The sequence below is a fragment of the Protopterus annectens genome, chromosome 13.part0 (assembly GCF_019279795.1).
Source record: "Protopterus annectens isolate FY-2018-M chromosome 13.part0, PAN1.0, whole genome shotgun sequence".
Classification (NCBI taxonomy): domain Eukaryota; kingdom Metazoa; phylum Chordata; order Ceratodontiformes; family Protopteridae; genus Protopterus; species Protopterus annectens.
The window spans coordinates 893,287,529-893,310,106 of NC_056747.1; the positions used below are offsets into that span (position 1 = coordinate 893,287,529).

At 43.5% G+C, this 22,578-nt stretch overlaps 1 protein-coding gene across 1 annotated transcript in view; it reads left to right on the forward strand.

Annotated features, from left to right (window-relative positions):
* Positions 1 to 22,578, forward strand: part of WSB1 (WD repeat and SOCS box containing 1) — a gene marked incomplete in the record, with an annotated part of 110,050 nt that overhangs the window by 41,142 nt on the left and 46,330 nt on the right. The window contains 1 exon segment of the mRNA XM_044054642.1: positions 21,205 to 21,377. Coding sequence (XP_043910577.1) covers positions 21,205 to 21,377 — 173 coding nt within the window.

A 22,578-nucleotide genomic window follows, 5' to 3' on the forward strand; every position in this document is an offset into this window, starting at 1 on the left:
GACTCTTCCCCCCACCCCCAGTTTGACAAGCCCTCAAACTCTGGTTGTGATGCTTTTGATGTGTTATGCAAGGTAGCAGCTACAGGATCTGTGATATAGAGATTTACCTGGCTGAGGAATATGCAACTGCCAGAGAATGTTAAGATTAACATCCTTTTGTCTTTTGTAAAGATAACCTAGTCTAAAACAACTTTTTTCAGACCAAAGTTCCTAGCCACAACAGTAATTTCCAAGCAAAAAATGTGACAAGTAGACCTGACAAAGGGAAGAAGAGGGAGCTTTTAGAAATACCACACTAGACCCAGAGACAAGTTGGGGGGTTGACCCCCAGATCTGAGATGCCCAAGAGGGATTGGCCATGACTTGGTCAGGCTGCCCTTCCCATATTCTCTAATCCCACCCCACCCACTGCCTTCTCTACCAGCTGTTTCCTCTTGTCAGGAAAAGGGTGGAAGGTGAAGAAATCCTCCAAGACAAGTGGATGCCCATTATCTTCAAAAAAACCTCAACATATTGCAGTTTGTGAACATTCCAAAAATAAGAGCCATTCCATCAGTCCCCAAGGACTGGCCAGCTGTCCATGTCTGAAGTAATTCTAGAAGTCGTGCTGGCTGGGGCTGCAGAAAGCCTTCCAGTAGGGGAGGAACAATAAAACTTTTTGAAGAATTCCTGGTCTCCAAGGAGCAAGGGCCATTTCTTGCCCTCTAGAATATCTTGACATTACTTCCTTCCTGCACTGTGGTCACGCTAAGAATGACACTCTTATGTCTGTAACATAAAACATGCTTGTTGGACAGGTATGTCTCTGAGATTACCCTTTCTCTAGAACAGTCTTAGAGCTCTTCCCTAAGCCTGTTCGAATGCAGTTTGGACCAGTAGGTGGGAAATCGGAAATTCACCCCTGGCATGTAACCTGCATCCCTTACGGATGGGGTGGCTTGTAGATGCCTTGAGGCACAGGCATATACCAAAGCTATTAAAGCTGTTGGGCATTGATAAGAAAATTTTTAAGGATTGAATGACTAGGCTTAAAAGGATTTTTAGGGCCTTTGTCCTAGTAGCTTATGTTATTGCCAGAAAGCGCAAACTTCAGATTTGCAGTAGGGGAGTTCATTTCCAGTTCACTGTCTTACCCTTTCTGCTTGACTGCTGCACCCAGAATGTTCACAAAATGTCTGGCTCACTTGTTGTAGGACAAAGGGCTTCCAGACTTGCCCCTTCCTAGGTGACTGCCTGCTTGGTCCTGGCAGAGTCCCTGTTGAGAGTACTTCAGGTTGTGTACTGTTACTTTGAATTGCTTCAGGAACCTGGTGGTTAGTCAGCAAGAAGTCGTCTTGAAGCTGTCTGGGTGGGGTGACATGAATGAACACACACCACCTTGAGTAGAGCTGCCTTCACTCATTCCTTAGGACAAGGTGGCCCATTTGTGATATGTTAGAAATGCTGCTAAGGAGTTCTCCGGCTGCTAGGCATCATGGCATACCATATCATAATGGTTACCCATAGCTCACCTGCAAATGAGAAAGTTCCAGTAGAACCCAAGAAGCTAATGGAGCTAGCAGACCCATCCCTTCGAGACCAAAATTCCTCATCTCTCTTGCATCCGGATGGAATTATCCTGGTGGGTTCATAATCGGAGAATGCACTTCCGGACTCCACTTAGTGACTCTGATCATAGGATTTTTCAGACCTGGCCTGGGGAGGCCCCATGTAGGAGCCCATAAAATCCAGGGTACTTGGAGGGCAAAATGAGGAGAGCAAGTACCATGTGTGATGGTAGCCATACTTTCCTTGAATGTCTTCACTTCTCTGGAAACGTGTTTTTTTTTTTTTTTTTTTTTAAGTGAATACTGACAATACAACTCTGATGTGGTATACAAACAAGGAGGAACACTTATCTCTTATGCAGGTTGGTTATAGCCTTTGATAGTATTTAGTCAAAAAACCAAGCATTTACTGTATTTTCTGTCTGTGTGTGTAAAAAAAAACCCAAAAAAATACTTCTGCTTTCCTAACTTTCCTAGCTAGTTGTTTCAGTGATCAGATTTTGCTGATCCCTGGGCTTTGTATTTGGTTCCTGTGTTCCTCCATTTTCTTGTGTGGCCAGAGCGAAGTTTCTTTACTCACCAGTGAGAGTGGGGAGTACTGAGCTGCCTGTTTGTCCTCGGAGTGGTTTGAGACAGTAACTGGTAATTCATTGGCCATTTTGGGTAATTTCCTGCTTTTTCCAGCCCCCTGCTATAAAGCGCGCTTTAGCGCGGAGTTGCTACAGGAGCACACAAGAGCAGCGGCGGTTAATCAAGGTTAAACTATTCGGGCTACCTAAAGTCCACTCTTCAAATTTTCCCTTAAAACAGCCTTCCTTGAACTGTACTGCTGATCTAACCAGCGTATTCTATATCTAAAAAGCTCAGCTCTACTTGATTCCTAAGTAGACTTCCTTGAACTGTACTGCTGATCTAACCAGCGTATTCTATATCTAAAAAGCTCAGCTCTACTTGGTTCCTAAGTAGACTATTCTCTATCTGTAAAGCCTAGCACTTGCTCCTAAAGTATTTTTTTACTTGATATAGCACTTTTAATTATACATAGTACCCCACCAGTGAAAAACCCCTTTTCGATCACCCACATCCCCCGGAGTCTTTTAAAGTTTTTGTCTATTCCTTCTAGCATGTCTAGGGATCAGTTGCTAGTGTCCTCTCCTGCTCAGCTGGTGCATCTGGGAATATTGAGGCAGTGTTACAATTGTCTCATGTACACGGACAACCCTCTCCTTCTCCCACAAAACACAAATACATGCGAGAGATGCAACTATATAGCCAAACTGGAGGCTGAGCTCTTTCAACATAGGACTGGTAAGACCAGACGGGAGGAGAAGGTAACCACACACACCACAAACCCAGTCTCACATAGTACTATCACAACTTCAAATCATACACATAAATACACAAAGACATACTCTGAGGCTCTGATCAAAAATCTACCAAAACAGCAGAGGCCACCAAAGCAGACACCCAAACAACTGCCACCTCAGGACACAACACATGCAACACATGCAACACATAGACCACATAGTCAGTGTGCCAAACAGTCACAGCCCTTAAGGCCAAACACAATGCCAGACTCGCTCGTCATTGGTGACTCCTTAGTCAGACACACTGACGTCCCACTCACCAGATTGAGCAAGGAAAAGGTCACAGTAAGCTGCCTGTCGGGCGCTAGAATCCGCCACATAACGCAAGCACTCGGGTCTCTCAACAGCAGGTACAAGTACGACTCTGTCATTGTCCACGCTGGTGTGAACGACCTGAGACGTACCTCCTTGGACTACATGAAAAGAGACTTAGAGGAGCTCTCTGATTATGTAGCCCAGGCAGGTATGACCCTGACCTTGAGCAGTATCCTACCTTCACCAAGAATGATTGCCACAATACAGAGACAAGATGATCAGCTTTAATAATTGGCTTAAACTCTGGTGTTATTCAAAGGGGATCCAATGTCTGTCTGCCTGGGATGACATGCTGGACAAGCCACGCTGCTTCGCAAGGGAGGGCTTGCACCTGTCACCCCTGGGCTTCCGGATATTGGCAAAGGCTCTTGCCACCCCCATAGTGCCTTTTTTAGGCAAGGCTCAAATTCTAAACCTACCACCCTAGAACACAAAAAAGGAAAAAAACTAAGGGTAATGCTGCTCAATGCCAGAAGTCTCAACCTCAAGATGCACGCACTCGAGGCCCTTCTCAGTATGGAGAACATCTGTCTGTGCTGTGACTGAAACCTGGTTCAAGGCTTCCGAGAGCACCCCGGCACTAATGGGTTTTACCTCATTTGCGTTCCGGCCCCAAAATCCGGACAACACCAAGAAAGGAGGGGGGGTGTCTATATTCATCAAGGACACCCACACCTCAAGGTTGGTGGCAACGCACGATGCATCGGAGACCATCCAGGTGCAATTAACCATAGGCAAGACTGCTCTGCAATTTGTAGCATGTTACAGGCCACCCTCTCAATTTCAGGAACCTCACATAGCTTTCCTGAAAACACTGGAGGGGATAAATGTATCTCCAAACACCATCATACTAGGTGATTTCAACTACCCTAATATAGACTGGGATCACTACTCAAGCCCCAACACTCTAGCCCAAAGGTTCCTAGAGTTCATAAACTCAAATGCCATGGAACAACTAGTCACCATCCCCACAAGAGGAGAAAACATACTAGATCTCAGCATCACGAACATGGGGTCACAATGTTCAACACCGGAAGTATACCCCTCACTGGTGAGATCAGACCATAAACTAATCTCACTGGAAGTCCACATCCCGCCCCCACCCGAGATAAAAAAGACCACAGTGAAGAACTTCTCAAAAGCCGACTTCACACTTCTAAAGACTAGTGTGGTCTCTTAAGGCCCCCGAGCCTGCAGAAACCATTACTCGAGCCGCTGAATCACTTACAAATGCCTTCTACCAGCACCTACAGGACCGCATGGATCAGGCAATCCCAAACAAAACAAAGACTCGTTGTACCAAAGGCAAGCGTCCAGTCTGGTGGACCCCAGCCATAAACAAGCTCTACAACAAAAGGAGGAAGCTACTACAAGAGGGAGCAAAATTCTTAAAAGGGAAAACACCCTTGATCATTATAAGTAAAAAACTAAGATCTCTCATAAAATCATCCAAGGCAAATTTTGAGAGAAAAGTCGCGAAGGACTCAAAGGACAATCATAAGGCCTTCTTTAGCTATGTTAGAAACCTGGGAGGAAACTCCCAGATATGCTCAGAATTAGTTCAAAATGATGTAAAAAATTACTGAACCTACAGACATTGCCAACATACTGGCTGACAGATTCAGTGCAAACTCCCAAAAGGTGAGATATCTATACCAGAGAATTATAGCCCCCCAAACATCTCTAACGCTCAGGTGAGAACTGCTCTCCAAGTCAAAAAACACAGCATCCATGGGACCAGATGGTGTCCCCGGATGTGTGCTCCACGAACTCAACCCGCAGTTAGGGCAGCTGTTTAATCTTAGCCTCACCTCAGGATACGTGCCTAAGGAGTGGCGTACGGCAACTGTAGTCCCACTTCACAAAGGCGGTGCCTCCACCGACCCTGGAAATTACCGTCCCATCAGCTTGACAAGCTTTATCTGCAAAGCTATGGAGAGGATCATAATGGAACTCGTAAATAAAGACATAGGAGACTTGCAGACTTTGGATCTGACCCAGTTTGACTTTGTCAAAGGCAGATCATGCCTTTTAAACTTGGTTGACTTTTTCGAAACAAGTCACCAAGGCCATTGATGAGGGAAAGGCAGTCCACACAGCCTACCTTGACCTGGCAAAGGCTTTCGACACAATACCCCACTCGGGTATCATTGAAAAACTCATCCGCTTAAATGTAAACCCATACGTCCCAAGATGGGTTGCAAACTGGCTAAGTGACAGAATCCACAGGGTCAGAGTTGCTGGCGCCATGTCAGACTCAAAGCCTGTCACAAGTGGACCGGGCTCAGTCCTGGGCCCTCTCCTGTTCGGCATCTACTTTTCAGAAGTACAAGCAAACACAGGAGGATTATGGCTGACAAAATTTGCAGATGACTGCAAACTGGGCGACATAGTTGAGAACACATCTGAGACAGATATCCTTCAGAAGGGTCTTATAGAAACGGGTAACTGGTGCCAGAGCCATGGCCTAAAGTTAAACTCCAAAAAATGCATAGTCATACCCTTCGGGGGAAAACAAGGTTACCCCTAGCTACCATATAGGCGGCAACCCACTAAGCACAGAAGAGGTTATCAGGGATCTGGGGACCCAGGTTGACAGTAACCTTTCATTTGACACTCACGTTGCCAAAGTAGTTAGGAAGACCTTCTGCATTGCCCACCTGATCATGAAGGGATTCACATCTAGATCAAGGGAAGTCATCGTCCCCCTGTACTCATCACTCATCAGACCAATGATTGAGTACAATGCCCCATTCGGAATGTATCTGACACGACACCTGCAGCAACTGGAAAGGCCCCAAAAGTTCCTCACCAAAAGGATAAAGGGTCTCAAAATATGTCCTATGCTGCCCGACTGAAGGAACTTCAGCTCTATTCAGTCGCTTACCGTCTGCTCAGAAGTGACCTGTGCCTGACATACAAGGCCATGTCCAACCCAGAATTGATGAACATGCTTCACCTCAAAAAATCTAGATCCCTCAGAACTACAAGGGCGGGAGACTTAAACCTTGACACAGTTATTAATAGGATGTGCTGGAGGGACAGATTCATCACCCAGAGACTCCCTATGCTGTGGAACAAAATCCCGGTACATGTGAGGCAGAGCACCTCGCTGGCTTTGTTCAAGAGAAATCTTGATCAATGGATGGGAGATCGCAGATATACCCCAGGTATTATCTCTGTGTCACTGCTTGACAGAGGCACAGCAAAATAATGGGCATAGTATCCTCCAAACTAAAGGGGTGGCGAAAGCCACAAAACTCTGGCTTATAAATGCCCTTGGGCAGATAGCCTAGTATGAACCTATGAACAAGCCTAAGAGATGGCCTTGAAGGCAGTTTGGCAATGACTGCAATGTACATCCACTCCCAGCAAAATCAGATCGGTATCTATCTCTGTTTTTGATAGCTATTGTCTGTGTTGGAAGGATTTCTGAGCACCGTGTTTTTGATGTGCATTGAACCTTTCCTGGTTTTTCCATTAAGATAGGGTAACCCTGCACACAGACTCCACATTTTGAAGTATATCCACACTGACCTTGAGTCAGGCCATTCAACTAAGTTTTCTTTCAAAACCACATAATTTAGGAGAGAACAATGCATTCTGTTGATGTACATGGCTAGCTGAGATTTACTTGCACAGCGTCAAGAGTTCAGTCTGATTAAACTACTTGCCTGTTTTGGAAAAGGTGCGTCTACATGCAAGCACTTTTAAAAGTGGCTGGCTCACTGCATTTGTTTTTATTTGAACTATAGCAAGCTTATTGTATGTCCTAGCAGAGCTCACTAAACTAGTGGCACTGCTTTCCCTCTCTTCTGTGACTCTTCATAAGATCATAGGAAGTTACTAGGCTATTGGCCCTGAGACCTTTACAAGCCTAGCCAAGAGTTTAGCAGAGACGCAGATGGATTCCCAGCTGTGTATTTTCTGGTCCCCATCCAGTTATCCAGGTTATGCTTCGAAAAGGTTTAATGAAGTACTCTGCTTGACATGGAGATGGGAGTCCCTTCCACAGAGTCTCTGACACAAATCGGTCATGGCAACAAATTCTATTGATGCCAAAGACAGGGTTGAGGTCACGCGTGTGGAACTTTACTTGCAGATATGCAGCAGTCGCATCAAGGCAGGGTCTGAGATTGTTTTTTTTGCCAGACAGAAGTCGCCTCTGAGGAGTTTGTATGAGACTGAGTAGAGGGACAGGGTTTTTAGCCTGTCTGTGTAAGGTAAATATTTGAGGCCCTGCATTCTCCTGGTGAGGACCCTGTGTGGTCGCTGCTGCATGTGCTTTGTGAGGTACATGCTGAAAGGGGCGTTTTACTTTAATAATGGGTCTTTATAAGGGAAGAATATAGGGATGTTATGACCTCCTTGTCCTGGATGAAAACCTTACTAATGAGGTGGGCCATGTAGAAAGCTTTCCATACAACGGAGGCTACCAACTTGGGTGCCCAAGTCCCTCACAACTGCATGCATATAACCTTGTTATTAACGTGATAATTTGCAGAGACGTTACGCTCCCCAAAGGGGATTGTGCATTTTTTTGGTGGTCAGTTAAGAGGCCATGTTTCTGGCAACAGTCATTTGTTTGAGTGAGACCCTCTTACAGGATGTCCACATCACTAGGGGAATTGATGACCATGCCCAGCTTGCAGTCCTCTGTAAACTTGGTCAGCCATTGCCCACTGGTTTTGGCCTGCACTTCAGAAAAGTATATCCCAAACAGAGGCCCCAGGACCGATCCCAGGGGTACACCGCTCGTTGCAGGTCTACTGCTTGAGGTGGCTTCCCCTGTTTTGATTAAGTGGGTTCCATCATTAAGCAAGTTTGCTACCCATCTGGTGACATAAGGATTGGTGCCCAGTTGAGAGCGTTTCTGTTATACCAGAGTGGGTGCTAGTATCGAAGGCTTTGGCCAGGTCAAGGTAGGGAGTATGCACCATCTTCCCATCGTCCATGGCTTTGGTGACTTTCAAAAGAAGTCAACCAGATTTACCGGGCATGACGTCCCCTTGAAACCATATTTTATGGGATCGAGTGTTTGGAGTTTGCCAGTGTCCATATTAATGATATCCATGATCTGTTCTATGGCCTTGCAGATCAGGCTAGTTAGGCTGATGGGTCTGTAATTTCCTGGATTGGTGGATGGCTCCACCATTGTGCGAAGGGATGACAGTGGCCGTCTTCCACTCAGCTGGGACTAAGCCGGTACTCTGGGTTTGGTTGAATAGGATGCCTAGTGGTGCAAGTTTCTGCCCTAGTTCATGTAGGATGCATCCTGGGATGTTCAGGTCCCATGGAGGCTGTATTTTTTTTGCTTTGAGAGGGCAGTGATGACTTGTTCTCTAGAGATGGGGGGGGGCAGGTGCTGGGGATGTCTTTATTTACTGGTGGGGGGTGTGGGGGACGGAGGGTTTTCACTGAGCCTGTCTGCCAGCAGGTTTGCTAGATCTACGATGTTTGTGCATGTGGTGTCCTTGACCACCAGTTCTAAGCAGATCTGAGTGCTTTCTTTGAGATTGCGTACATATGTGAAGAAGGCCTTATGACTGTGTCTAGTTGATATGTCCAGTTTGGACTCCCAAGTTTACTTTGAAGGATTTCACTAGTGCTCTTATTTGCTTATTCAGGCTAAGGAGATGGTGCTTCCAGTTGAGCACCTGCTCCTCCTCTGTCCTGGCCAACAATTTTTTTTTATTAGTTTATTGCAGATGTCCACCTGACAGGTTTATTCTTTCTTGAGGAGGATTTTGTCCTGTCTGGTATTCCTGATTCAGTGCAGCTATATAAATAAATATGTTTGGACACTTGTGCCAGTTCCTGCTAAGGGGGTGGGGGCTGTGAAGCTGTTTTATACTTTCCCTCAGAGGTTGTAATCGGCTTTGGAGAAATTTTTATGGTTGACCCTAGCTAGGGTCTAAAACATCCCTTTGGAGATGTGGGCCATCAGGTTCAAAATGTTTTTCTCCGTCAAAGTTTCTTGCATTCCCCCAATTCTAAATTTATTGCAGCAAGGTTCCATAGAACAGGTACATTCAAAAAATATAGAAATGGGATTCTACTACAGGTTATTTCTGGCCCTAAGAAAGGAAAGATCTTTGACCTCTCAAAGCTAAACCGATAACCCCCTGGTCACCAAATTCAAAGTGCTTATTCAGAAATTGTTGCTTTTCTGCACCAGGCATTCATGGTCACCTTTGGTCTGAAGGTTGCCCACCTCCACATTCCTTTAGTGAATGAGCACAGATACAATCTTTGCCTCTATGCCGTGTTTTTACTTCCTATTAACACTTTGCCTTTGAATTTTTTCTGGTGCTTTGAGTTTCCAATTCCTGCCTCTGTTGATGCAGCTTGCTGCAGTGCAAAAGGCATTCACTGCTGGCAGTGATTTGAGGCTTTCAAAACCTTCAAGGCAGTTTAGAGATCTGTGACCCCGTGTGCCATAATTAACTGAGGAAATGCAGTCTTGCCAGCTGTGACTAGCCAAGTAGGCTTGGAAATGAGCCCCGAAGTGCAGCTGCCTACTGAAGGCCACTTGCATTTAATTCTAGGAGAACTCTATTTGTCAGGATTTTAGGATATTTAATTTTAGTAGATCCTGGCTAAAGATCCATCCGTAGATCCTCAAAGCAGATGGGGGTGTACCAGAGAGACTCACTTTTTCTTTTTGCATTTCAGACCAACGGGCATTTGGCAGATTTCAGCGTCAGAGCTTCAAGCAGCCTTCAACAGTGAATGCAGTCTCTGCCTGCCTACCCTTGGTTCTGCCTTTGACATGCTTGCTCCATGTTCAGCACTTCCTAAAAGGCATTTAAGACCAATCGGAAAAAAGGATTGCGTGTCATTGGGACTTGTTTCCTAGAGATGATGCTATGATTCTCAAAATTCTAGCCTGGAAAATAACCTTATTGGTAGCGCTTAACTGAGTGAGAACTATTTCAGAATTTCAAGCCCTGGTGTTTAAAACGACCGTTTTTGGTTTTCTGGAACAAAGTCAGCCTGAAAATAAATCCCTCCTTTGTGCCAGTAGTAGTCATGGAGCATGCCCTCACCCAAGCCATTTTGCTATTGGCTGCCTCTCTCAATCCCAGAACAAGGGGAAAAGTGATGCTGCATTCCATGGTTATGTGCAGGTAACTACGCTGTTTACATTGGATCAAATATGTTAGAGGATCCAAACTTTTTTGGTTTGCTTTGCAGCATGGAAAGGGGAGCTGCTGTTTGTGTTTCACTGTTGGTTATTACATTTGGGTAATCTGCTGGCAGGTTGCCCTCCATCGGCCTGATTAACAAAGTCTTGGGTGCTGTGTCGGTTGCTATCCCTTCTTCCATTGCGTCAGGTCGTCGGGGCTATAAAACATGCAGCCAATGCCATTACATCAGTTTTTCTTGCTGTGTGGTGCCCAAAGCAGAAGCAGTTTGCAAGTGACGGTCAGCTGATTCCTGAAATTTTGGTTTCTGAGTTTCAGAACTGAAGTCTTCAACTTAGCTAAGTACCCCTTTGGGGAAACCTTTTTTTTTCTTTTCTTCTTGCTCCTTTCCTATGTCAGTAAAAGTTGATAATTGCATTACTTGTGGAAAGCAAATCCCTCTTACTGTATTCCTTGCCTAGGCCTTGACCACAACGTACCTTGCTGTCTGTTTTGTGCTTTATTTAATCAACGCACTATCTGTTGTCGGTACATTTTTGCCTCTAAATATTTCGGTTCTCTGTTTAATTATCCAGAAATGTCATCGGTTATCCATCAGACTACCGGGATTCCGAAAAAACACAAAGATAAAGACCGAGACAGGCCGCCGAGTTCCAGCTGCCGACAATGCTTCTCCTAAGCCAGTCGCCAGTTTGCTGGAACTCGGTGAGGCGCTTTCGCAGCCCCTGATACCCGCTACTTCTGATTCACAGGCCTCTGAGACCCATTCGTAGTCAGGTATGCTGCGAGATACTTCAACTATGGAACCCGCGGATGTCTCTACCTGGGATGGGTCCGGAGCCACTGTGCTGGCACTGGCTTCTGAGGGTGTATTCAGGCCTACAGACTTGCATATTAAATAGACACCGCCTTCATTACTAAGGCCTAAATCTTGATCCGGGTCTAAAAAACAGACGCCCAGGCCACATGCTCAGGCCCCTATGCCTAAAAAACAAATGATAAAAATGGCTGAAGATCTGATTACTCTAATCAACCCCCCTCCCTCTAAGAGGCCTAGGGCTGAGCTTGATTATGAATCTTCTGATCAGGATTCTGTTTCTTCTGACTCTTCTGATGACCTGGATTAGTCCATACCTACTTATGAGGATTCTGATGCAGAGGATTCCATTCCCTCTGCTTCTCCTCTTGAGGATTTTTCTTTTGGGGAAACGCTTTAAGGGAGCATTTCCACTGGGAAAGCCAGGAATTTTTTTTTTTTTTTTTTTTTTTTTTTTTAAAGAGGCTTGGGGATTTCCTCCTTCCTCAGTATAGGCCTTTGGCTATACCTCCTGTACTAGACATTGTTGATGTGTTCTCTGAATCCAGTTTGGCTCCAGATTCCCTGCCTCCGGCTCCTAGGTTGAGTCCCACAAGTTACTTTTCAAAAATCCTGTTGCAGATCCAGAGACCATTTCTCAGGGGCCCAAGGGCTTTAAGGCTTCTACTGCTAAAAATCCCACCCCTTCTGATAGAGACTCCAGGGTGCTGGATAGATGGGGTAAAAAGGTTTTATACTTCTGCAACCTTGGCAATCAGAGCTTTAAACTGCCAATTTCATACGTTAAAATATCAACAGCATATTATTGGACTGCTTAGAAAATGATGCTGATTCCTGACTGGAAAATAAAGATTTACAGGATTCAATGCATTCTGCTGAACAAGTTGGAAAATGTACTTTGCATAGTGGCTTTGATTCTTTAGAGGCCTCTTGCAGGACTGCTGTTACTGGGTCTGTGCTTAGAAGGCATGCTTGGCTTAAGGAGCAATCTTTGCCTGATCATGTTAATGCTAAATTGCTGGATGCTCCTTTGAATCAGGACAGCTTGTTTGGCATTAAGGCTGAAGAAGTTCTTAAAAAAAGATGGAAGATAAAGCTAAAATCTATGCAAACTGTTAGACTTTTTACAAGTGCAACCTCCAGTATTTAGTAGGCACTGGCCTACTAAGAATTGGTCCTTTCCAGTCCCTTCCAGGTCCTCTCAAGCCAAACCCAGACACAGGAAAACCCCAGGTTTCAGTCCCAGGGGACACTCAGAACTAAGCAGTGGGGGGGCCTCCACTTCCAAATCTGGAAATAAGACACCCCCCTATGGTAAACAGTCTCAATGACTTCCTTTTAAAATTCCCAAGCACTTATCGTTTGACCGCCCCTTTGGGGCGAAAGATTGCTCTTCATGCAAAGAACTAGGAACTCATAACCCAGGACAAATGGGTTTTAAATATAGTGTCCCAGGGATACAGATTTCATTTCCACATTGCCAACACCAAGCGGGTGGCCAGTCCTGCCCCCCCCAATCAGTGGGCAGAGGCTCAAAAACAAGTACTTTCCCTCTTGAGCATGGGGTCTATTCAACTGGTAACAAAAGAGGAAAAGGGACCAGGTTTTTATTCCAGGCTTTTTCTGGTACCCAGAAAAGACAAAACATGGCGTCCAATCATGGACCTGTCTACTCTAAACACCTTTCTGGTGATTCCAAAAGTCAAGATGCTGACTCTTCACCAATTATTTCTTATGCTAGGCAAAGACGCATGGTTGGCAACTCTAGATTTAAAAGAAGCATACCTGCACATCCCAGTCTGGGAATCTTACAGAAGATACCTACGCTTCCAAGCAGGCTACTTGCATTATCAGTTCTCTGCACTGCCCTTTGGCTTGTCTACTGCACCCAGGGTATTCACAAAGTGCCTGGCTCCAGTTACTACATTTTGCAGGCAAAGAAATATTCAAATATATCCATACCTGGACGATTGTTTAATTCCGGTGGAAAACCAGGGCATACTTTTAAATCATTTGGTGTTTGTAAAAAGGGTTTTGACTGGGATACACCATAAATGAAAAGAAATAACAGCTGGTACCCTGTCAATAGATTACATTCCTAGGTGCAAGCTTGAATACAACTGCCCAGATGGCTTTCCTCACGCCAGAAACGCAAATTCATTTGATAACTAACTTCAAGTGGCCACAAAAACCTTGCTATCTGCAAGACAAATACTGCAAGCCTTGGGGTTCATGGCCTCCTGCATTCTTCTAATTCCATATGCAAGACTGCATATGAGGAAGTTACAGTGGTATCTAAAGTCTATGGAGTTAACATTGTCGCAGCCTGGAAACAATAATTCCTATCGTACCGTACCGTGCCTGGAGTTCCTATGGTGGGCAGAGGCCTGCCACCAAAACAAGGGACTACCATTCACACTGCCCCCTTGCCGCCCAAACCCTAACTACAGATGCATCAGACTATGCATGGGGGGCTCACCTGGCAGGGAAGTGCATTCAGGGCAAATGGAACCCAAATCAAATGCACCTACATATCAATCAAAAAGAAATGTTAGCTGTACAGAATGCCCTGACAGCCTTAAAGGACTACATTCTTCCAGGACAACTAATGGTAAAGACGGACAACATCACTGTTATGTGGTACATATTCCTACCCCCTCTGCAGACTAGCCATGGCATTGTGGAACACAGCCTTGAGCTACCAAGTGCACCTACAAACTGAATTCCTGCCAGGAAAATTGAATACACTGGCAGACGAAGCAGAAACCTCATGGACCCACACGAGTCGAAACTGGAATCACGGATTTTCAACATGTTGAGCAGCTATTTGCCTCCCCCCAGAACTACCAGTCGGACAAGTTTTGCACAAGGACTCCGCAGAAACAAGCCTGGAAAGTGGATGCTCTGTCCTTCAGCTGGAAAAACCCATCGGTCCACGCCTTTCCCCCTCTGCTCTCCAAAGTTCTACTAAAGTCAAAAAGGACAAACCAAGGATGATTTTGATTTGCTCCATACTGGCCGTGCCAACACTGGTACCCCGTCCTGTGCAGTGTGCTGCAAATATCTCCATGGCACCTGCCTCAAACCCCTTCCCTGCTGTCTCAGCAGGAGAACCAAATTCTGCACCTTCTGCTTCCAACATTGAATCTTGCAGCTTGGCTAATCACTTAAATTCACCCTTATCCTTCAGCAAACGTGATGGATGTCATCTTGGAGGTAGGGAAGACCTAGTACTAGAAAATCTTATGCTGACAAATGGAAAAGATTCTGTGCCTGGAACCGCTCTTTAGGGATGAGCACAGCAGCGCCAATTTACCTCAGATTTTGCAATACTTAACTGAGATGCTTCACAAGGGCCTGTCTTTTTTCCTCAATTTAAAATCCACGTCTCTGCTATTTCAGCTCATTATAACACAGAACCACCCCTCTTCTCTCATCCTCTGCTCAAGCAGCATCTCAGATGGGCAAAAAATCTGAGACCACCCAAGAGAGCTCCTACCCATGCCTGGGACCTTAACTTTGTTTTGGAGAAACTTGCTCTACCTCCTTTCGAGCCAGCTGCTATTGCAGAGTTAAAATTTCTTTCTTGGAAAACAGCCTTCCTTTTAGCAATCCCTTCAGCTAGAAGGAGATCTGAATTACAGACCCTTATGGCAGTGGAGCCTTTCATCATCTTTTATGCGGACAAGGTATCTCTCATGACAAATCCATCCTTCATGCCTAAGGTGATTTCCAGTGTGGCTCTTGATCAGTCCATTCATTTGCCAACCTTCTTTCCCAATCTACAGGACAAAGGGGAACGGATTCTGCACTCCTTGGATGTGCACAGACAACTTAGATTCTACTTAGAACTAAATCTCGAAGAAAATCTTAACTGCTGGTAGCATTTGCTGCAGGAGCAGAGGGGAAGGCTATTTCAAAACAAGCCATTTCTAAATGGATGAGCCTTTGCATTTATTTCTGCTATAAGCACCATGGAAAACCTATCAGATCTCTCTCCACCAGGGCTGCATCTATTTCTGCAGCCTTTCTCGGAGGTGTTCCTACCAGGGACATCCTAGAAGCTGCTACCTGGAGCTCTGTGCATACTTTCACAAAGTATTATCATTTACCAATTTTCTGTAAATTGCCACTGCTGTCTTGCAGGGTCTTATAGCTGGCCCTAATGCTGTAGAAACTCCTCCTCCCAACCATAGCTTTGGGAATCTACCCAAATGTAATGACTGCAACAGTGAAACACTAAGAACATAGTACAGTTGTGTACACTTACCATAAATGTAGATGTTTCAGTGTATTCACTGTTGCAGTCCTGTTTACCCTTCCTCCAGACCCCTAGTTTTTTCTGGCTATACCTCTACTTTCCTTTGCTGTGCTTAAAAACCTTTTTGGTGCATTTGCTTTTTGTTGGAGGTATACTTTTGTGTTTTTGTTTATTTGCTCCCCATTAGGGGGCCACTTGACATCTGGGACAAGAAAAACTGATGTAATGGCGTCTGCTGCATGTTTTATACCCCTGACGATCTGACGTCATGGAAGAAGGGACAGCAGCCGACACAGGACCCAAGACTTTGTTAATCAGGCCAACTGAGGGCAACCTGCCAGCAGATTACCCAAATGTAATGACTGCAACAGTGAATACACTCTAGCATTTACATTTATGGTAAGTGTACACAACTGTCCTTTTTGTCCAGACAGTCATCCAACAGCATTAGAAGTTTGTCTCACTTTGACTTTACTTGAGGTGGAGCTGACCACTCAGGCTGTTTGAAAAGCCACTACATGGTCCTCGGTCCATACCCTTTCCAAACACTACAGACTGAACATTTTTTCTAGAGCAAAGTCTGGGTCTGCTGTGGCCAATTCTGCCTGGTGTCGTGTAGACCATCTGTCTTGTTCTGACCAACACCTTGTCATCTGAAGCTCTGAAAGATAACCCAGTAGTCAGGATTACTGCAGCGGGGATGTAAACACAGAACCATTGTAGAGTTGTGTAATAATAGTACTGTCCACCAAACAGCCCCTTGTCAGTGTTTGGGTCAGTAAGGATTGGGTGGGGTACCGTATGCCACCCACCTTTCTCTTCTCTTACAGGATCTGAAGAGATTTGAGGGTCTGTCTCGTATTTCTCCTTTCTGATTAAAATTTGAGGATACCCCCCCTCCCACATCCCATGTTATCAAAAGACCTTGCATCTTGGTTTTCATGGTAAACGTGTTATGGTTTTCTAGGCAAGGAACTTCTAAACTGGTGTGTGCAGACATCATACTTCTGGGAATGTTCTGACATTCTTGATAAATGGATGTATGCAATGCGCGGGGGGGGGGGGGTATTGCACCCAAATCTCTGTACACTGACTATGTGTGATGAATAACTTTGCTACTGTTTGGACACCTTGAAGAATGTACTTGATACGTTGAGAAAAGCTAGAAGACCAAGTACAAGGAAGTCTTGTTTAGTAAAATGTAAGGTTTTCCCAGACTGGCCCCAAAAATTGGTAGAATGTTTTTTCAGACTAGCTTATTACCACCGAGCTTAAGTATGTTTCTACATTACATTGATCAGCCATTTCATTAGGCTTGCCCACAGAGCTCCATTTGACATGTTGGTAGTCTGTAGAGCAGTTTCTAAAGGTTCTACCGTAATCCACCCAAAAAAGAAGTTTCTCCTGCTTGAGAGGTGTATTAAGTCTTAGAGAAGTTAACTTTGTTTCCCCTTGAGTCAGCAGCTGCACTATCCTTAAGTACCTTGCTTGCAAGACTTGCTGAAGTAACAGCTGTGAGAGGCACATATTCTCAAAACATTAATGCGCAAAGACCATTTTTATGGCCTTCAGTAAAGTCACTGTCTGTTTACATACAGATCCCCACTTTAAGCCCAGTTCTTGTACCTAAACTCCTTTGTTCATATTCAGGCTTTGTCCCATTTATACTTTTCTTTTGGAATTCGTTATTATAGAAATAGCTGCAACACAATATTTTAACGGTCATTCTTCCCGAAAGAGGATTTTTGACTCCATGGTTGTTCACTTGTGCAAATATAAGAATTTTAGGAGAGCAAATAATTTCTTTATGGTTATTGGTGCACCCCCCCCCCCCCAAAAAAAACTTTATATAATGTGCATTGGTTCTGGAACTAGGGCAAGAATTGCTTCCATCTTGCAGTGACTGCTGCAGTTGTCTTTTGCATACTAACCAACCAACACCATCTGGTATATGAATGCTTTGGGAATCCTGTCTGTAGAGAAGACAGCAACTATGAAGGACTTAATATAGTTGTATATGGAACTTAAAATAGTAGATGTTGTAACTCTAGTTTCCTCCCGGTGTTCTCTTCTCTTTCCGGAATCCATCTTGGATGTGGATTCCCAGGTCGTTTGGCTCCTCTTGTTTCCTTTAAGAACCCCATCCTTTCCTCCTCCTTAATGAGTAAGTTGTGGTGGTATCCCTCTTTTAAGGAGTTGTAACTCTAAGGAGGAGGGCTTTATGATTGTATGAGCTGCTGATGCCTTTGTATCAAGAGTGCGTTCACTTCACAGGGATGGTGGAGTCTACCCATCCGTGGGTAGAATGCTCAGCTCTGTAAGACTGAAATTTGAGTCTGCGTGTTACAAAGATTTCTATGAAGATAACTGCATCGTGATCTTACTTGAACATTTGTTATGGTAAGTTCCTTGCACACCTGTACTTTTGCCACAGTGTAGATGTCTGCAAGGTGGCAATTCGCTGATTTCATCTTTAACTGCCCCTGTGTCGTGAGCATGTAAGCAAACACGTCCTGGATGGTCATTTAGTCCCTCATGTCTTGAGTGGCTTCTTGTAATATGCAGCCTCTCTAAAAGAAGCTGTATCTGCTCATATCGAGTCCTGGTATATTTCTGCTGTTTTGAATTTCAGATTCTGTCTTCTCTCTTAGTATTAATGGTAGTTCCTGCTTTAAAAGACTTGTCTTGATAGTCTTGAAATATACATTGGGATATTCTTAAATTTTTCCTGAAAATGGGTAGTACATTTGAGTGGACATCTAACCATAAATATCTTTGATGGATTTGCTGGTCATGTTGGCTTGGTCTTTGGCTTAAGACAATAGGTTGCCTTAGAATGCCATCTTTTTCTTCTGTAAGCATTGCTTTGTGAGGTGACCAAACCCAGAAGGTCTAATGTTTTATGAATGCCCCCACTCAGTTGTAGTATGTCCTTGCATTCTTTTACTACTACACTGAGCAAGTCACTTAACCAGACACTGCTCCCAGGGTGAGTGTGAAAAAGATCTATGGAGATCAGTACTCTACCCTGCAAAACAAATGCAAATAAAATGCATAAAGTCTTGTAATTTAGAGAATGTCTGGGTTATGAGGAACCCCTCTTAGACAAGCTTGTGAATTTCCAACAAATTTGGAATGGTGGGGGGGGCATTTAAAAATGGGACTTTTGGAGAGGGAAAAATTAAGACTGTGCAGGTAAAATGTATATTTCTCTTGTATGTTCCTTAAAGAAGGTTAGGTAATAAGCAGCTTGAGGCAAATGTAGCATGTACCGAATTTGATAAAAATTTGGGAAGTTGTTTGTATGCCAGTTTTCATTCCTTTGTATGCCATGTTTAATGGTTGGCATATTAATCCAATACGAGTAGTTGTGATATTAAATTAAATGCAAGAAGTAGTTTACGTTGTTTACTGTATTGTGGTAGTTATATTAGTGTACTGTGAAAAGCAATTGTTAAGTGGATTCTTGAAAAACATGAGATGACACTTGTGTTTTACCTAGTTGAGTGTTCTTTCCATAAGCTTTTCACTTTCCATCACAGGTGGCAGCTGCAGGGTTTGTGTGATTTGAGGTTAAGATGGAACCACTCACACGCTGGCACACAAAACTGTCAGCTGAGTAGAAAGTGGCATCACTGGCTACCAGGCTGGGGCGAACTGTACCGTAGGACGAGTTATCCTTGCTTTCGGCAGCAGGGTGTACTGTACGTACGCAGGTGCTGGTTGATGTCCACTTTTTTGCTTTATTTTACTTGATTGTTTAATATAGTTGAGAAAGGTCATTGAATAAATTTCAGAAAACTGTAAATGTTCTGTGTTGTCTGCTTTAGTAATTTACAATGTGTATTTAACCCTGTTTAGAGGAATGACTCTTAATGTAGGACTCCATGACCCATCCAGCTCTCAAATTGCTTGTAATCTGGAGCGTATGCAGAAAGCTCTGCCATATCCATCATTACTGGAATTGCAGTTTCTCTTCACTTTAACTCTATTTTCTCCACTTATGGTGAAAATACAGTACAGGGCTGCTGTTCAGGGAGCCACACATTAAGTTTTCTTTCTATCATCAATTTTATTTTTGGTTTGATTAGAAGTTACTAATATGCCATAACAAAACATTCAAGTATTTGGTACAAGTTTAAAAAAAAAAAAAAAAAAAAAAAAGCTTCAGGCATATATTGTGCTGTGATTGGAAAGTGCTGTGTGTACTTGTATAGTCTGAGCTAATACAGTCTGAAGAGACTTGAGACTTTCTTGATGTAAAGAACAAGCTTATTTCCTAAAATTCATTGGAACTCTTATGTGGCCATAACTATTTTAGATAACATTTATATTGGTGAACTTTGGCCATGTTTGTTTTCCTTTTCCTTATTTGAGAAGGGAAGAAACCATATTTTTGCTTGTGAAGCTTTACTGTTAAAGTATAGTGCAGTGGAATGTAAAGATAAGGTATATTTTGAGTTCACATTTCACGGAATCCCTGTACTACAAGCTCATTCTGAACGTAGTTGAACCTGTATTTTCTTTTCAGATGAGATGCAGGCTACCCCCACCCCATTTAGGATGTGCTTTACTCTTGCAATCTCTCTCTAGTATAGTTAGCTGTGAGGTCACACAGCCTTAAGTTACATTATAATTGTAGGTGCAAGCCTGTATGAGCAATTGTAGTTAAAAGCAACCAGTTGGGTTTGTAAGCTTCAGTATGTCCCAAAGTTGGTACGAGTTTTGCCAGTACAAGATCCCACCTGTCACATGTGCCTTAAACTTGAGCATGTTTGGTCTCCATACAGTATCTGCAGGACAAATTTTAATGCAAGCCCCATTAACGTTTAAACTGTCTTGCGGTTTAATTGTAGATGTTAGGTTTTGAACCCCAAATGCAAGTACACAAGAATGTAAAAGATTCTTTCTGCAGAGCTCCATGTGGAGACTAGAATTTTCTTCCCTTCTAAAATTAGGCCAAAGTTATTTTTTTTTTTAATTTGGTGTATACAGGACTTCTAGTCAGTTGATTGTACATAGCTCTGTTAGAGACTTGCTAAAGGAATGCTTGTTGCTTTTTTTAAGTCTGCTTTTTACATTTGATACTTTGGATTAAAACTCAAGTTCTCATGTGGTTGGTAGTATAGTCCCGTATGAATGAGTGTGTTTCTTTTAAAATTTTTATCATGCATTTGTAGTGTCTGTAGTTGGATGTCCTTTTGCATTGCTTGCCAAAGGATGTGTTCCTTTTGGCTATCAAATGATCTCTTCTTTTGCAGACTCCTCCGTTTCTCTTCCTAGGCTCAAGGTGATGTAAACTCAAGTGAACTAAAACGGGGGAACCACTGGAGTAACAATATATTAAACTTAAGTTTTTGTCTTTGTATGTTTTTCTCTTTTATTTATTTATTGTAGTTTTCAAAAAAACTTTGGGCTTACAATATATATGTTGAAAATATTTAAACTTTTAATAGATTTAAACCTTAATATTTAGAGACAAATTTGTTTTTTCTTTATCTTTTTTTTTTTTTTTTTTTTTTTTTTTTTTTTTCCCTAACTTTCATTTAAAATGATATAATAGCATGCATGTTTTTAGTAATGAAATGGTATTTTAAGCATCATGGTTTAAATTCTTGAATTAACAGTAATGTTGCCTGATGCTTTTTATTTTACTAGCACTCTTGTGTGTGTGTGTGTGTGTGTGTGTATAATGCGTGTGTAACCACTTTTTGGAATTGTGTTAGAACAGTGTACCTTGCTTTTTTAGGTTTTTCTCTGGGATATGAACAAGTACGCCATGATCCATAAACTGGAGGGACATAACAATGATGTTGTGTCTTGCGAGTTCTCTCCTGATGGGGCTTTATTGGCTACGGCCTCCTATGATACTCGTGTTATTGTGTGGGACCCATACACTGCCACTGTTTTACTTGATCTCGGGTGAGTGTTGTATGTAAAGACTGTGTCAGTTTTCCTTTTTCATTAACCAAGTTTGGGCTTGTTTTATAAAAGTTTTAAGTGTAATGTATAAAACCCACCCTTAGAAAAAGTATTTGCTTATGCTTTGAATTTTTTTGGATGTATTTCTAAGTTTCCTGGTGTGTCATACTGGTCCTTGATCCACTTTGTTCATACAGGTTCATGGATTCGTAGGAGGTTACTAGGCTAATGGCCCTAGGGCCTTTACAAGCCTAGCCATGGTTATACCTGTGTTCCGTAATTGACCTTGGTTAGTTGGTCATTATTTGCAAAGCGAGTCTGATCAGCACAGAATGCCCCTGTTCATGAGGGACATAGGTGCCACCCCTGGAGTGAATTTACAGTCTCCCATCTGCCTAGGTTTCACTTGTATAGGGTCGTTGAGGAGCTCTACTTCACGTGGATTGGTATTTTCTCTCTGAGGAGTGACTATGTCTGGGAGATGTACATGTCTCTCCAGCATGTTCACTTAATGTCACTGGATAGGTTGAGATCCCTGGGCTCTTATCCAATTTGATTTGCGGATGCACGCCATTTCCATTGGGGCAGGGTCAGAGACTGCTCTCTAGGCTTAGGCACAAGTCGCCCTTCAGAAGCCTGTAGTTTACAGAGTACATTGACAGGGTTTCCCAGTAGGTCATGATTTGGAGGCCCTGAATTTTCTTCGTGAGAAATCTCTGTGGTCTCTCCAGCTGCTACATGTGTCTGGTGAGGTACATGCAAAAGGGAGCGTTGTACTCTTAGTGGTCTAAGGGTTGAGTACAGAAGAGTTGTAACATCTTCAGTCTTGGTTGCGATGCCCTTACTTAAGAGATGCGCAATGTAGAAGGTTCTCCTTACCACTGTGGCTACAAGGTGGATTGCTGTGCATCTGTTCGCATCACTGGGTTTGAGCTTAGGGGGTGCTGTCAAAATGTAATTTGCATCACTGGGTTTGAGCTTAGGGGGTGCTGTCGAAATGTAATTTGCAGTACTTTTCTCTTTGCCAAAGAGGATATTAATGCAACTTTTTGCATTTAGTATTAGTCCGTGGCTTTGGCACCAATCATTTGTCTGTGTTGGCCACTTTTGTAATACATTAACATTGTTTGGGGACTCAAATTATTGTGCTCAGTTGGAGTCATCAGCGAACTTGGTAAGCCACAGGCCATCTACTTTTGGC